The sequence below is a fragment of the Acanthochromis polyacanthus genome, chromosome 2 (assembly GCF_021347895.1).
Source record: "Acanthochromis polyacanthus isolate Apoly-LR-REF ecotype Palm Island chromosome 2, KAUST_Apoly_ChrSc, whole genome shotgun sequence".
Taxonomy (NCBI): Eukaryota; Metazoa; Chordata; class Actinopteri; family Pomacentridae; genus Acanthochromis; species Acanthochromis polyacanthus.
The window spans coordinates 44,395,708-44,412,969 of record NC_067114.1 but is presented as its reverse complement, the minus strand read 5'-3'; the positions used below and the strand labels follow the sequence as shown (position 1 = coordinate 44,412,969).

Below are 17,262 nucleotides of genomic sequence, written 5' to 3'. Positions count from 1 at the left end.
AAGGTTGCCTAACGCCTAATTAAAACACTCTATATTGTTGTTTTTTTCCTTAATTTGTTGGCATTTGTGCACATATATGTGTAAACATCTTACACACCTTAATGCAAAAAGTGAATCCTAAACACACCCTGCAGATTTAGAGATGTGTTTTCAAGGTGGAACGACGTGCACTCAGAGAGTGTCGAGAAAAATCCTAAAATATGGAGAAAAATTTAAATGAAGCATCCTTAAATTACAGTAATTCACAGAAAATATAATCTGTAGTTGACAGGACTTAGTCCCAAATCATGTCAAATCAGTGGACACCTGGAGCGGAGAAGATATTACAGCTATTAGAAAAAATAAAGACAACACACAGTAAATGTAGAAAATTTCAATCCTCAGTGTGGACTGTTAGAGATGTAGAAAAATAATAATAACTTTATTTATATAGCAGCCTTAAGAACAGCATTCACAAAGTGCTTTGACAGTTAAAACATGCAAACACAGAGACAATCGAACAAGCTATAGGAGACAAGTCAGAGCAGTCAGTTAAAATAAATAGTAAAGATGACAATAAATGAATGAATAATTGGCTAAACAATGGAACTAGGCAGTCTGAAAATTAAAGAACAAGATTGAGAGTTAAAATTTAAAGTAAAAAAACAAATAGAGAATTACAGAATTAGAGAGATGACATCATACCAAAGAACCAGGCAGCAAAAAGTAAATAAAAACATGAGAGAACGTTTAGAATATACAGGACATAATACAGAATAAAAATGTTAGTGTGGGCATTTGCAAAAATATATATGCAAGCTATTTGAACTGATGAAGGCAAAACAAATAAATAGAAAACGAGAAGTACAATTTAAACATTTTAAAACTGCTTATATTGTGGAATAGATATAAATATATAAGATTAATTTAGATTTAAAGGAGCAAACATGAACTGATTTGTAAATACACAAGGTCATACAAGCAGAGAAATTAATCTTTAAATTATTTTAAATACTCACAAGATTAAATTGAACTACTGAGTAATATAATACTATATATTTTACTTTTTAAAACAATTTAACAACTCAGAAAAAGCAGTATTAGATATATTTTTATCGTAACAGAACGCTGGATTGATGGCAGATCGTGGTAGAGCCATAAGCAGTCACCAACAGTAGGTGGCAGAAGAGATCCAGTTTGTCACTAAAAGCGCAACGTGAAGAAGAAAACGGACCAATCACAGCTGGCCAAACGCGGATGCGGAAGTGTCTAAAACAGCAGCGACATCCCGGATTGTTCCTGACGCGTGTTTTTGCACTTTGAGCCGCTGTCAGCTCGTCGACACTCGGACCCGAAGTCCAGCCGCCAGAAGAACTACAGAGAGCAGCCTCAGGAGAGCCCGGAGCCATGTCGTCCAGCGGAGAAGCCGTGTTCCGGGCCGTGCAGACGCCGCTGCTCTGCCTCGGAGCTCTGACCGCGGCCTGGCTGTCTGTGTGCTCCGTGTGCAGGCTGCTGTCCGGGATCAGGGTGTGGGTGCTGGGCAACGGGCGGCTGGTGTCCCCCACCAGGCTGGGCCAGTGGGCAGGTGAGACACTGCTGCCTCTCATATGCATATTTTATGTTTTAAAGCTCCAAAACAAAGCTACAAGCTAAACAGAAGATATTGCACTGATAAAGTCCAAGATAAACATATAGCACCATGTGTAACTTCAATATCAAGTGACAAAAAATGGTAGTAGGAGTCGCTTCTTAATATTAATAATAATGTGCGTTTTGAATATTTAAACAAAGCGTCCTAATTCTGATAAAACAGAGGAAATGTCTCCGTCCTGTGGTTGTATCCATGCAGCCATTGTTTCTGTAGTCACATTTTTTATACTAAAATAAAGAAGAAAATAATAGTTTATGTCTGTAAACAACAGAAATCACATGAAAAATAATCAAATATATAATTCTCAGTCATGTTTTAGTTGTGATTTATTCATGAATTCATTCAAACTCAGAGTACATTGAGGTGCAGAGTACGAAAAGAAAAGCTCTATCCAAACCAAGAAGTAACAGGAAAAGTCAGTAAAATTATAAAATGCATTATCATTAGAGCATTTACATTTTAAAGTCACATTAATTTTGTCAATTGAGAGCAGTTTGGGGTTAAATAGGATTATGTTTAAAGCCTGAATTGTCCTAAGAATAAAAAAAGAATGCAGTTTTAGTTCTTTATTGTGGTGCACAGCGAGTAAAACTGGATTTTTAAATCAAATCTAAATCTGCCAGTCATGTTTTAGTGGTTATTTGTTCTTTCCTTCACTCATTTTTAATTTAATTACAGAGCGCATTGATGTACAAAGTAGGAAAATAAAAGTTGAGGGCATACTAGTAATAAACTTTTGAAATAAAAATATTAAAAGGCTAAGTTTGTCAAATAGTAATAAAAAAAAATTCAGTATTTCGGTTGATTATCATTAAAATTGATTAAAATGAGAACAGTTTGAAGTAAAATAAGATAAAATTAAAAACCCAAATTGTCCTAAAATTTTTCTTTATTTTTTTTTTTTAAAAGTCCAGATTTAAAGTTTTAGTTTTGTATTCCAGTTTGCAGGTGACCCCAAGATTGTAATCAATATAACGATTAGGAGATTAACTGATTAGTAAAAATGCCTGTTTCCTTTTTTTTGAGCTTCTCAGATGTGAAGATTTGCTCCTCTTTTGTATTATATAAGGTAGTACATGACATGCTTTGGGTTTTGGGGAGGTTATGTGGATAAAACAGACAATTTAAGGACTTTTTTTGGACACACTATTGGCTTTTGGGAAGTTTTTGTTGTTTTACAGTGCAGTGATTCACATTAATAGAAGAAAAATACAGATTCAATTAATTTCCTCAAACTTTATTACTATTATTTTTTTACAGTTTATCTTTTTTTTGGTTATTTTTATTCTCATAATGACATTTTCTTGTGCTGCTGTGAAAAAACAACTGCCTCCCAGTCTTTTAAAGCTCTGTTCACTGACCTCTTCTGGCTGAAAGTTATAATCTGCAGCGTCTCTGACCACCTCTGACGTCACTGCTGGGTCATGTGTGCGACGACTCGCCTCAGAGCAACCTTGATTTTATCTAAATGTAGCGATGGCATCGTGTCGTAATGTTGAATAATCTGTTGCAACAGCAAACGGTGTTAAATGACTTTAAATGTATCTTTAAACCTTCAGATTTCATGGTCGTTTGTGGCAACAAATCTTACTTTTTTTTTTTCTTTATTTATTTGATTGGGACAATGCATGTTAATGAACAGACATGAAAAAAAAAAACATGAAAGTAAACATGCCAGATTATAGCCTTCAGGCTAATTTCCATCTGTAGTCCCACGGGACAGGGTCAGGGAACTTCACTGTTTGTGATTATCAGCTGCAGATAACAGAGCACTGAAAGCAAACTGCAGTCAGGAAACACCCACTGCTTTTAATATATAACAGTGAAAATGCTCCCAGTATGCTTTTTGCAGTATTCATGTAGTTTATTTTGTAGGAGTACATTCACTTTAACCGTTTAATTGCATAATTCCACATCAGATACACCTTCAATTTGAAAACATGATTATAATCGTGCATAATTAGATGATTATGGTTTCCAGAACTACTTAAATATGTAAATACACAACAATTAGGAGCAGATTTTGATATTATATAGTCAAGTAGAACGCCACCTTTCACTTGAATTCACACATTTTAAAGACTCTCCTCAAAAACTGAACTTTCAGAGCAGGAGTGTCAAACTTATCTTAGTCCAGGTTCCACATTCAGCCCAATTTGATCTCAAGGACCAGTAAAACCACAGCATAATAACCTATAAATAACAATAACTCCACTCCCTTTTTTCTTTAATGCAAAAATGTTCACGTTTCAGGAATTATCTTTACACAAAATATCATGAACAACCTGAAATTTTTTGAGAAAAATAATTCAATTTCAACAACATTGAGCCTCAGTTTATCATTTCCACATTACAACTTCCAGATCAGAGTGTCTGCAAAGGAACACAACATTTAGTCACCTGGAACTGAACAATATGGTATATTTCTTTATGATCAAATCGACAAAAGTCAGATAAAAAAGACCAAAAAGCAAGAAAAAAAAGACAAAATATTAGAAAATTAGACCAAATGACAAAAACGAGACACAAAATGACAAAAGCGAGAAACGGAATGACAACAATGAGACGAACGACATGAAACAAAACAAAACAGAGACAAAAAAATTTGACAAAAAGTTACAAAGGGACAAAAAATGGACTAATGACACAAATGCGACAAAAACTGACAAAAGTGAGAAACAAAAGAACAAACGGGAGACAAGCAACAAAAAGTCAGACAGAAAAACAACAAAAACAAGACAAAATATTACAGAAATGAGACACAAACTGACAAAAAACATGAAACAAACAAAAAAGTTACAAAGCGGCAAAGAATGGACACACAGACAAGACAAAAAAATGACAAAAAAGGAACAAAATGACAAAAAAGTGGACAAAAAAACAAAAATGGACAAAAACAAGAAAATATTTCGAAAATGAGACACACAATGACAAAAGAACAATGAACAACATAGTATTTTCCTTTAGAAAGTCGTCCCATGTACTGCGTGTTTGACACCTTTATTTTAGAGCGAGAATTCATAGTTCAGCTGCTGTCTTAGCTTCAGGTAGGCTGTGTTAGGCAGTCCCAGCTCCAGAGCTGGTTTAATCTGATGGTTTAATGTGTCACACAGTTTCCAGTCCTCCCATATTGCTTCACAACACGTTCTTGTTCCACACTAGAGCCTCTTTGCAACCAAACAAACCTACAGTGTCAGTCTGTCTGTGGTGCTTTTTATAAGAAATAAAGAACGGACAAGGAACAGTCGACCTTTTGTCATGGGCTGCTGACTGTAGTAATTCTGCTGATTGGATTACGGCTGGAGGGGATTGAACGCTGTCCATCTGTCCGGCCTGCTCCCTGGATGAACCTTGAAATTTGAACGGACTGCTGGGATTGTTTTAATAACGCTGGCGGGTCTGCCGCCGTTTAAAGTTCACATCGTAAAGGCTGTTAAAGCGCATGTATTTGGGGCTTTCTGAATAATCACTGATTCAGAAGAGCTGAACCGCTGTGACAGTCTAAGAGAAAGCCAGAAAGGTGTGCACAGATAAGGTTATTTTGCACTGCATCAAACACGATGAGTGGAAGTCTCGAATAGAAAGCAAAAAAAGAACAAATTTTTGGGGCCTTTTTTCATGCATTTGTATTCATTTGCACTCTCCTTATTGTCTTTTACGTTCATATTTACGTCACTACTTGGTCTGTTTCATTTTATCAGTCGACATTTGCCACTAAAACAAGTTGATTTGAAGGTGATTGTAGATTCTGAGCCGTCTGTTTCAGTCTGCAGGAGGAAGCCGAATGTTTTGAGGATGTGAAGCTCGAGTCGCGTTTGATCTTTTTGTGCTCGGCTAAAAATGGAAACGTACCGGGGAGGGCTTTTGTCTTTTTGTGTGTGTGTTATTTTTGGATCACACATGCAAAATGATTCAGAATATGCAATGAGGCGAAGGAGCCCCGTGAGCGGCTTCGCCTGCTACTTTCATTCACAAACTTTGTCTGGCTGAAGTGGACTTGATTGAGCGGATGGCCTGATTACATAACCGGAGCAGAAGCCATTCATAAACGAGGTTCACATGAGACGTGGGATCCTCAACGTTCTGGTTCAACGGCCATATTTCACTGCTACGTGTTTGGGAGGAGGAGAAAGAGGCAGGGTTGTGTTGCAGAGAGGCAAATTGTGTGTTGGTATTTGAGACAAACGCTCATTTGTTGACATGTCTGCTTTGTTATATTGCAGTAATAGTGTAGCTGCTGATTAGAAATTGAATGTTTTTAAGGAAAATACCAATTTTTCTTGACCTTCTGATGCCCATGATGTAGGAGTTAATCAACAATAGGTTGTTTTTAAGGAAAATACTGTGTCATATTACAATTTCTTGACCTTCTGATGCCCATTCTGTCTTTAATAGTTAATCAAGAATAATGGACTAACACTTTGTTGAGTCTTCTGGATTCTACCAGATGTTGAAAATAGTCCCTTTGTGTAGCATCCAAATCAAATTGTGTGTTGATATTTAAGACAAACGCTCACTTATTACCATCTCTGCTTTATTGCAATAATAATGTAGCTGGGTTATTAAAAATGGGTTTTATAGGAAAATAATGCCCACCTTTCCATTAATAAGCCCTCAGTTTATCGAGAACAATGTAGTATTACCTTCCCTCTAGATTCTGTTCCGTTTATTGCTCGTCCAACCACGTCCCAGAGGTGTTCTGTAGCAGATTCGATGACCGACGAGGCAGCAGGAGGAGAGCAACTCCTTATCGTGCTCATGAAACCGCTTTGAGATGACTTTTTGCTTCGTGACGTGGCCCAGTGTTATCCTGCTGGAAGCCTCTGTAAGGACGTGGCCATAAAGGGATGCACATGGAACTGGCCGCGATGTTGGAAGCATGATTAATTGGTATTAAGGGGCCCGAAGTGAGCCAAGACAACATTCCTCACACCATTACACCAGCAGCAGCAGCCGACATAAGGCAGGTCGGGTCCAGATTTGTGCTCCTGATGCCAAACTGTGACCTCGCCATCTGTGACGTTCCTCAGTACTTCTAGTCTTTAACTGTTTTGGTCGGCCGGTGCCCAGCTCCAACCTCGGATTTTAGTTCTTGGCTGACAGGAGCCGAAGCCGATGTGGTGTTCTGTTGTAGTCCAGGTGCTTCAAGGTTGGATATTCTGAGACGTTTTTCTGTTGTAAAGAGGTGATCGAGTTACCGTAGCGCTTCTGTCAGCTCCAACCAGTCTGACTTCTCTGGACTGTCGTTTACCAAATGTTCAGCAGCCCATGTGGCACCAACATTTATGACGCTGAAATCACATTTTCCCCCCATTTTTTAAATGTCTGTTGTGATTATTAACTGAAGCTTTTGCCGTGTAGCTGCAGGATTTCATGCATTGCAGTCTTGACTGGAACTAAATCTAGAGTAGGCTGTGTTAGTGTCATCTATAAAGCTTTTAAATTCTTCCTAAAAACGGTCTGAAGTGCATTTTTAAAATGCAGCAAGCTGAGTTTATTGGTTTAAGTCATTGATCAGGCTGCCCAAAAAGTTTGCCACAGACGTCTCTTTAGTTGCATATTCCTCAAAATAAAGACCACCGTGAGACGTGTCAGTTTCATCCTACTGTTGGTGGACTGTCGCTCACATTTATGTGGCCTTCAGAGTCTCAAAAAGTCACATTTTGCCTCCAGTTCTGGTGTTTTATGTGATTAATTGAAGCTTTTGACCTGTAGCTGCAGGAGTTTAAGCATCGCACTGCTGATTGGTGTTCCTAATTAAAACTGAAGTAGGCAGTAGACTAGGGCTGCACCTAACGACGAGTCGTCTGAGCACGATACGTCATCAAAAGCGGAAGTGAGCGCGCAATGCAACAGAAATTCCCTTCCGACCGGAGCGCAGAACACGGACGAATGTCGGCACGGCATTGTGCATGTATTATGTATGAACGCTGCAGCGCGGATGTCCGCATTCTATCGTAAACATGGATGTCACTGTTTACTATACAGCTGTATCTAAACACGGACGTCCGCGCTGCATCGTGCATACATAATACATGCACGATGCAGCGCCGACGTCCGTCTGTGTTCCGCGCTCCGGTTGGAAGGGAATTTCTGTTGCATTGCGAGCTCACTTCCGCTTTTGAGGACGTATCGTGCTCCGTCGACGCGTCGTTAGGTGCAGCCCTACAGTAGACGCCTGACGGCCAGAATTTGAAAATATGCGGCCCTCGTTCTGCAAGATTTCAGCCATGTGGTCTTCGTTTGTAGGTTTTCAAGTTTGTAAAACCTGAAAATGGGGCCTGGAGAAAGTACAGGAGTCCAATTTCCCCTCAGATCAGTTGAATTAAATCTCTATCCCTCAGTTTCTCCGCTTTTAAATCAATAAAATATGTATCATCTTGTCTTGTTACAATCTGACAAAGCTTCGCATGTCATTTTTGTCCAGTGATGCCAAAACAAAAGCTGCCCACCCCACCTTTAAGTGCTCGGCGAGTGTAATTCTGCACTATTTTTATTATTGAAGTGGTTCTTGTTGCAGTGTCGCTTTATGCTAAGGATGGATCTAATGATTGTTTTTTTTTAAATTTGTTGATCTGTGCAAAGAATTCTGCAAGAAATTACAGAAAACGGTGAAACATCCATCCTTCAGTCCACTGCTTACTCATCTGAGACAAACATTACTAATAAAATTTTGCAAAATTCTAAATGTCCTGTGTTGTCTAAACAACAGTCCAAAATATTCCAGCAATATTCAGTTTATTGTGATACAGAAAAAGGGTGAAAATGTGCACTTTTTGGGGGCAATTTTACTTTATAACGATTCAGTCGTGTATCTAGACATTTGCTGATTGATTCTCTGATGACTGACCAACTGATTAATTGATTAATCATTTCAATTGTGCAACACGGGTCAGTATTTTTGCTCATTCTGATGTTATTTAGGAGGCTTTTACCAATTATTAATGATCAATATTTGGAGCTGATGTGCACCTCCAACACAAAATTTTAAATTTTTAGTTTTGTAGATGCTTAAACTCCTTTACTTTTATCATGAATCAATGCAACAAGTAATAAATAAAGATGGCTATGATGAGAAAACTCCTAAATATCAGACGCTGTAATCGACCTCTACTTATGTGCCGTGATGAGAAAGGGATTTAACGTGGCAGATTTATTGGTAAAATGCCATTATGTCCACTTGTAGGTGCAGACGTTAAGTGAAAAAGCAAACGTGTTCAGCAATTAAATGATGTTGGCCATAAAACCCAAATGGCGGCTCATAGTAGCAGCATCATCAGAACACCTCGCCGGTCTAACCCAGATTTGCAGGAGGCAGCACTTCCTAAAATAGACCCTGTTTTATTTGAGTGAAGGGAACATGCACTCAGCTGTAAAATCTTTTCCCTTTTTTTTTTTCTCTCTCCCTCTGTTCCGACTGCAAAACAGTTCATTCTTAAAACAACTAAAAATAACCCAGCCTATATTTCGCTCATCATTGTGCCTGCAGACTCTCCCCTCCTCTCCTCTCTGCTATTTTTAGTTGCCCCCAGGATCCCCCATGTTTGTCATTTTCTCTCCTCTCTTTTTTTCCTCCTCCTCCTCCTCCACTCCCTTCTGTTTGGCTCTGCTGCAGCCCTGGAGGACGCCTGGCATCTCGGCATCATCTGCACTCAAGAAAATCACACAAAGGGGGGAGCCGGGCACGGCGAAGGGCAGATAGATGGACGAGCCGGAGAGGCAATGAATCGCAGTGTCAAGATAACAAAATATTTGCCCAAAATAAACTTCATTATCTCTGTGGGGATATTTGTATTAGACACTGCGGCGGCGGCACAAGCAGCGTTTCATGAATAAAAGCAACAGTCAGGTGTGAACTTTACTTTTCTGCACATTTTAAAAAAATAACATCCCCTCCGCTGACAATGTGAATCATTTTCCAGAGCTGGAACATCATTTCTTACGGCATTACGCATTTGCTGTTATTGCATCTAATAAGGTTTGAAATTCTGTGTGAAAAGTGCATTTTTAAAAGATGCTACAAGCTGCATTGTCTGATTTAAGTAATTGATCGCCCTGCAAAAGATGTGGCAAAAGTTTGCCTCAGGTATCCACCACTGATGGATCGTCTTTAATTACACATTCCAGCAAAGGACAAAACAAATAAAAAATTAAACCAGGGCTGCAGCTATCATTTATTCTAGTAATCGAGTATTCTGGCGAGTAATCGGATTCGGCGCTTGGCATGCGGGTTACAGCGTCAAAAGCTGTGCATCAGAAATAACTGTACATGCGGAACACGGGCAGACATCTGAGGTGAACTGTACAGCTTTTTACCATCGCAAATTTTGTGTTCCTATTTGCTCTTCATTGAAACAACCTGTTCACACAAAAATGACAAAAAATGATGCCACACTCGACACAAAAATGACAACAATGTCTAAATAACACAACAATGACACAAAAGGATGCTTAAATATCAAAGAAATGACACAAAAAGACCCAAAAGGATGCTGAAGTAAAGCAAAAATGACAAAATGATGCCTAAATAGCAAAAAAAGGCAGACAAATGACAGAAGATGATCCCAAATTTAACACAAAAACAACAAACGGAAAAAGATGCTAAAATAACTTAGACAGAGAAATGACACAAAAGAATGCTAAAATAACATTAAAAGACACAAATGCCTAAATATCTAAAAAAAAAAAATACACGAAAAGATACAGAATGATGCTAAAACGGCACAAAAATGATGCAAAAAGACACAAAAATGGCTCATTTTGTGCGGAAAACGGTCAAATGTTCGTTAAACGCTGCTGTTTGTGGGACGAGTTTGAAGCAGAAAGTTGAAAACCACCTTTATACCTGTTAACTCTAGTTTTTGTCGAGCAGACTCATGCAAATTCGAGGAATCGTTTCAGCCCCAGATTAAACTTTAGTGTTATCGAGCCAGGCTGCAGAATACAAACAATCAAAATCGTCAAACTACAATTTTTATCCTAAATGTTTGTATTTTTGGCGACTGTGCCTCGTCTTGGACAGAAAAGTTTGCAGTGAACGGAGTTTGCATTTATGTCGGTTCACCATGCATGTAGTATTTAATGAGCTAAGTGTCTAAAAGCCCCCTAGCAAACCCTGGAGGCCGAGCTGCTCGGTGCAGCCGACCAGACGGATGTGGTTTGACCTCACCGACGCACCAGTATTCCCAACCTGAGTGCACTTTGCTCTTACAAGTCAACCACAATGCAAAACAAGGGCAGTGTAAAACCAGAAAAATAAGTTTCTGAAAGCACAAAATGTGTAATTTTGTACAAGGTGTTGCTCTTTAAACAGGCCTTACAGTTCATTCAGGGGGAAACTGTAATGCTTGCGACTTTCCATCCCGCTCCCCGTCCACTTTTTGTTATATTTAGCCAGAGGTGTGATGAATAGTTCCTTCTGAAAGATGGGGATTGCTAAAAATAGGCCCCTGCTGCTGTTTGTGCCAGGCAGTTCCAGGGCATCTGCTCGCTCGACTGCCACCGATGACGGAGAGGAACTCGCTTTTCCCTCCTCGCTTTGTCCTCCTCGGTCACCTCAGCTGCTCCTCATCCACCTTCGGCTCTTTAACCTTTAGAGTTAATTAATTTTATTGTGCCAAAGCTTTTTTGGCCATCATCTTTAGGTTTTTACTCACTCGCCAGTCAAACAGTCTTGACATCTTCACTGTGAGATTCTCTGTGGTGATAAAGTTCCTGTAGGTGGCACTCTTTGTCTGCTCATCTCAGGTTTCCTGCACAGCTTTGGCAGTCTAGTTTACCCCGGGTGTTTCATATTCATCTTGATTTTACACAAAGGAGGAAAAAAAATCTTTACTCATGAATCCACAGTGGAAAGAGGAAAAACACCCCCGTCCTCTCATTTTAGCATTTTCTTCTGCTGAAATATTTCTATCAAACTCTTGCAGGTCAGACAGACAGAACATTTAAGGTAGCAGCGGGCTTTTATTTTGAAGGCGTGCTTTGACACCTGAGCAGGATAGTCAGCTAGAATGGGCTCACGGTCACGACTTTGAGGCTAGATACAGATAAAAACAACATGTGGCCACTCCTTTTTTACCTCATGATGTAACTGTCCATGTGAACTTCTGTCCTCATAGTTTTGTGTAATTAAGGTCTGGGAGTTTTCATAATATTGGAAAGACTTAAGCTCCGATAAACCTTCCTGCTGGATAAAAGCTTTGTAGAAGAACCTTACTAAATTACTTGCTGCTGAGTAGCGTGATTACACCTACTCTCAGAAAAAAAATTGTTCCTAAATGGTTCTTAAGAAGGCTCTCTGGATCTGCAAAGTGCCGTCATTAATTGAAGGACTTTGCAGTTATTAGATTTGGTGGCAGCTAATGGCGTAAAATTAGAGCTGCAAATGATTGTTTTCATTATTAATCACAGACTGACTTCTTTTAATATGCTGTTCCGTCTGGCCAACGATTCAGAATTGAAACTTACTGATTGAACAACCTATTTTTTAAAATTGGGGATGCAAACTTTGTGCAGCTTTCCGAACTAATCATTTTGCAATGATAACACACATTAAACAGTTCATATTATTCCTCATGTTGGAAAAGGTATTTCTAGTAACAAGCATTATTTAAAAAGGTTTCAGCTCATTTTCATGCTGTCAGTTCTTGTTGATCGTGATTAAGCGTCACAGAAGTCTTTGTCATGGTGCCCGTTGCTAGCTAAACGCCCTAAAAATGTTCTTTGCTAGCCAACATGAACTGCCTGTAGTCTAATTGACCACTTTATCTGGTCTTTACAGTATTAAACACAAATAATATGCGATCTACCAGCTCATTAAACAATAGGAGTCTCCACCTAAAGGCAGAATCAGGTACTACAGCTAACGTACAGTACATTTTCTGACATGCATGTCCTTTGTCTTCGACCTTACCGTTTAGTATCCGTTCTCTCAGAAGCAGCAACTAAATGTTTAACCGTTAACCACGAACATGAGATGAGTCCCCAGAACTATCTTAAGATTTTTCCTTAAACAACCTTTTTATTTATTCCCTAAGTTCTTTCGAGCGCCAATTATGGTATAATTTTATGATTTTTTTTTAATTCACATTTCAGGGTTCTTTAAAGAACCGTTTAAGAAGCAACTATTTATAGAACCCTTTGCTAAGAACTTCTTTAAATTCTTTATGGAAATAAAACTGGTTCCTCTGTGTCGTCATTGCAGAGGACCACTTTCAGTTCCAGTTAGCACCTTTTGACTGTATGTGTCGGTAGTTTCAGAAAGCGTTTCGGCGCGTCAGTGACCTCGTGCACAAAGCCACATCTATTTAGAAATGGTTTTCCCACTTGAGAAATCGACTGACGGGTACCAAACCCTGATCTTAACCCTTAAAAAGCCGGGACCAAGTATACTCGGTTCACGCTTACTCGTACACACAGCCGAAACCGAACATTCTCGGCTCGCTAATTAACATAAAATATGCACACACCCGTATGTTTAAGTCAACCAATGGTAAGATATAAACGTTGGCCCCAAATTTGCTTATTTCAAACGATAAAGCTGTATAACGAAGCCGCAATTACAAAGCTTTTATTGGGGCCGTGTACCGTAATAACACGGCCGAAATTCACAATGGCGAACGTCTACGACAATCCGACCTCGCAAGACTTGATCAATATTTTTATGGATTAGGTGGTTTTAGTATATGTACTTCTCCAGAAACATGGCCTGGTAAGGATTAACAACATAAGCCAGGCAACCCTCATCACTCAACACCAGCGTTTGACCTCAGGGATGCTCTTGTGGCTAAATGGAAGCAACATCCTGCATCCAAACTCTAAAATCTGCAGTTTTCAGTTAGTAAATCCTCAATATTCAGTACGAAAGAGCCTTTTGTCTGAGGTCAAAGTCGCAGGCATTAGTTTGACCACAGATATTAATATGATCTGTTCATGTATTTACTTTGTCAGTGATGCATTTTCACATCATTTGTATCTGTAATGATTCACCTTCCTGCTGTGTGGATCGATTCTCATCGTCCTAAACTATAAATATAAAAGCGTACAGGGGCTGTGAAATTTCCTTTCCTCACCTTTAATTCACTGGCCAATCGAGCTCTGTTGAGAATAACAGAAGGAATCCATACTTTGTGTCTCATTACAGCCTCAGATTTCACATTTCGTTTAGGACGGTATATACTTTCTTCCCGCCAGTTCAGCTTCTCTCTGTCCTTTCTTTTCTTCTCTGTAGTTGTGACGGGAGCCACAGATGGGATCGGCAAAGCGTATGCAGAGGAGGTAAGATTATCCTGCAAATGTCATAAAGGTGTGCTAGAAAATAGAGTTTTGTCGCCGTAATCCTACATTTGATTTATACCTATAATTTTGGTTTGGAGCATTTCAGCATTCAGGTCATTACTTACGGGTTATTTTTCTTTCTTTGAGGCTCATATTTCAGTTTCTGCCTGTGAATTGTGCTCCCCAAGTTTGTGTATTAAGATCGATGGCCAATAATATCAGCCAGCTGGCTAGAATCTACCCAAAAAAATGTTTTATTGCTTACGCTAGACAAAGTCATGTTCCTGTTTCTGTATTTTGTTGACTTGTTGGTGTTTTTTAGGTTCTGCAAGAAGAAAACCGACTACTAGATGACTGGCATAAGTCGTCTAGCCAGTTGTGTTGTTGGTACCAATTTCAGACGTGGACATACAGATTGAAACTTACAAAACAGATATGGAAGTTTGTAGATTCACAGTTTGTGACAAAACTGTGATTTCAAAACCATTCTTTAAAACTACAGACTTAAACCTAAAATTCAAGCACACTTTTGTGAATGTTTCCATATTTCACAACGTTTATTTAACCCTTTAAGCTTCGGTCAATTCCAGCCGTTTTCAGTACAAAAAATCGCTAATATTCTATTTTTAAATAAAAAAAATTACGAAAAATACGGGGAATATTGGACGGGCATCGCGAGGTGCATTTCCTTGAAAACGACCGATTCGTGGATTTTATACCGACTTCAGGACATGTTTTGGATAAAATAGTTTACTGGCTTGTGTCGTCTGGATGTAAAAGGTTGGATTATGGCCGTTTTTTGTGGAATCTTTTTTTTTTGTGTAATAATAAACCCGGAAATGTACACTGAAGCTTAAGGGGTTAATGTTATTTCCGCTCTGTTATCTACAAACTGACTCCAAAAATAGTAGATCTGCCTAACCCACTATTGCAAAGGGTTTATTTTTTGGCATTTTTAAAAAATGAGAATGAAGTGATTTTGATGGATTTTGACCATTTATAACTTGTATTTGATGATTTTTTTCTGCAGCTCAGACATGTTTAGTTCAATGGTAATTGTAAAACTGAAAAATCCATCAATTTTCTCAGTTTTTGCATTTTCTGGGTCTGATAAATTGTATAATTTTGGCGATTTTAGATCATTTAATTTCTCTTTTCATACATAACATGCTTTTCAGTTCATTTTTTTGCCATTCAGACATGTTCAAAACACGAGGGAACAAATTTGTACATTTTGCAGTCAAAGGTGCGATAGGCCTATAATAAATTTAAAAAACCCCTATAATAATGAATTTCAAACCTGTCGGCATGTTTTGGGGCTCAGCGGTGAAATATTTATTTCAGTAAGAGTTTAGAGGAGTAACAGGTTGATAATTTCCAAACTAATTGCTGACATCGCTGTGCTGCCTTTGTTTGTGTTTTCCGTTTGTCGCAGCTCGCCCGCCGAGGCTTTTCCATCGTGCTGATCAGCCGCTCTCAGGAGAAGCTGGATGACGTGTCCAAGTCGATCGGTGAGACACATGCGTGCTTGTTTTATCCCCGTATGTTATTTCCGACATCACCATGAATTACAGGATGTAGCTGAATATTGCTCTGCTTAATCCATCAGTCTAACTAATCCACCATCTCGGAGTCGAGGGAAATCAGCACTGTCAGGGCTCCAAAGGCACAAGACTAATACAGTTCATGTGTTAAATATGACAGCTGCCGGACTGCGGCTGAGTGTAAATGACCCGTGCAGCGATACGGCCTCGTTTATCCTCAGCCTGAAACGTCGTCTCCGTATCGGACGGTATGATAGTCCAGCGACTGAATGGTATCGCGCTGAGTTATGAGTTTTGCACAAGTGGTCCTTTATTGACTCGAGATTCAGCAGGACTCTTATGCTTTCAGTTATGAGGCAGTAAAGCCTCCTGCTGGAGCAGAAAGTGAATCTGTCCAATTAAATGAAAGCCTCCTCTTAAGGGAGGGATATCCTCATTGATGATTATTTCAGCGTTTAATCATTTTTCCTCCCCTTTCCCTCTCCAAGTGACAATTTTATGTTAATATTGTCATTCATGAGTGCTTTCTATAAATGGGTAGTGTTTGTTTTCATTCTTTCTCGTGAATGCGTAATTAAAATGCATGTTTGCGTCCTCAGTCAGTAAATGTGGCGTCGAGACCAAGACAATCGCGGCAGACTTCAGCGCCGGTGATATCTACTCCAAGATAGAAGATGGACTCGCAGGACTGGAGATCGGAGTGTTGGGTAAGACTGCAGCAGGTGCTCAGGCCACCTCGTTTTTCATAAAACTTAATAGTTGGTCACATGAGACGGCAAAATCAATCTGAATAAAGGCCCACAGGCTGCAGGAGCTGCTGCATAATCCACTGTGATAAATTTGATCAAGTTTTTCATGTATTCCTAAAGGTTAATTTATTAGCCCTTTGCTGCCCTCCTAAGACCGAATAAAGGAATGACACTCTGCGTTTTTTCATGTTGAGTTTAATCTTTAAATGAGCTGTTTTTTCAACATTATATTGCATTTTGAATTTGACAGTGCTGTTATTCCTCTCTTTTAACAGTCAACAATGTTGGAATATCCTATTCTTACCCTGAATTCTTCCTCAGCGTTCCCAATCTGGACACGGTGAGTTCAAACTTTCATGATTTCTGTGCATAACATTTAAATAAAGAATAGCAGGTTTGTATTTTACAAGGCTGTACAAAATGAGCTGGGCAACGATCACACATTCCGCTCCACGCGCAGCACTTGGTGCCACATTTTATTCCGCTCCTGTTCGCCATTCTGACATCCACCAGCGTCTAAATTCCTCTCTGCTGTTTAATGTATTAGTTCAGTTCACTTACGTTCGACAGCCGTCCAGGTTGGATCAATGCTGCTCCACTACAGAGTCGATCAATAGAAGTGGACCGCTCTGCACTTAGATCACTTTTCTGCCTCTTAAAACTGTTGAATAGAAGAAAAGGACCCTGAAAGTATAATTCATGAAGTCATTCAGCTTTGTAAGTCGTAGAGTCTATTTAGCGGCGATATCTGTCTAAAGTGGGAGTTTAATTTTTCATTCATGAGAGGACGTGTCTGCTTTCTCCTCCTTATCCTCTAAACTGTTGCTTTAGGGTGAATTAAACCTTTTGGCCTTTGTGAATATAATTTCTATTATCCTGACTGAACAAATTAACAAGAGTACCTGCCCTTTATATTCAAAAATGGTGAAAATTATCTTAATTTCTCAGGAATTAGTGTGTAATGGTACACAAAAAGTATGGTACATTCCTCTGTTTTGAGATCAGTTTGGTATGTTTTCGGCGCAGTGAAAACAAGAAATGCAAAAAAATGAAACTGCTTTTT

General features: G+C 39.1%; 1 protein-coding gene across 1 annotated transcript in view; it reads left to right on the top strand.

The window, feature by feature from the left end:
- The first annotated feature begins 1,210 nt into the window (after positions 1–1,210).
- Positions 1,211–17,262, top strand: part of hsd17b12b (hydroxysteroid (17-beta) dehydrogenase 12b) — a 30,207-nt gene continuing 14,155 nt past the window's right edge. Inside the window, exons 1-5 of the mRNA XM_022206111.2 lie at positions 1,211–1,564; positions 13,860–13,906; positions 15,342–15,417; positions 16,050–16,157; positions 16,475–16,539. Of these exons, the coding sequence (XP_022061803.1) occupies positions 1,387–1,564; positions 13,860–13,906; positions 15,342–15,417; positions 16,050–16,157; positions 16,475–16,539 (474 nt within the window). The 5' untranslated portion in view covers positions 1,211–1,386. The remainder of the gene's footprint in view (positions 1,565–13,859; positions 13,907–15,341; positions 15,418–16,049; positions 16,158–16,474; positions 16,540–17,262) is intronic.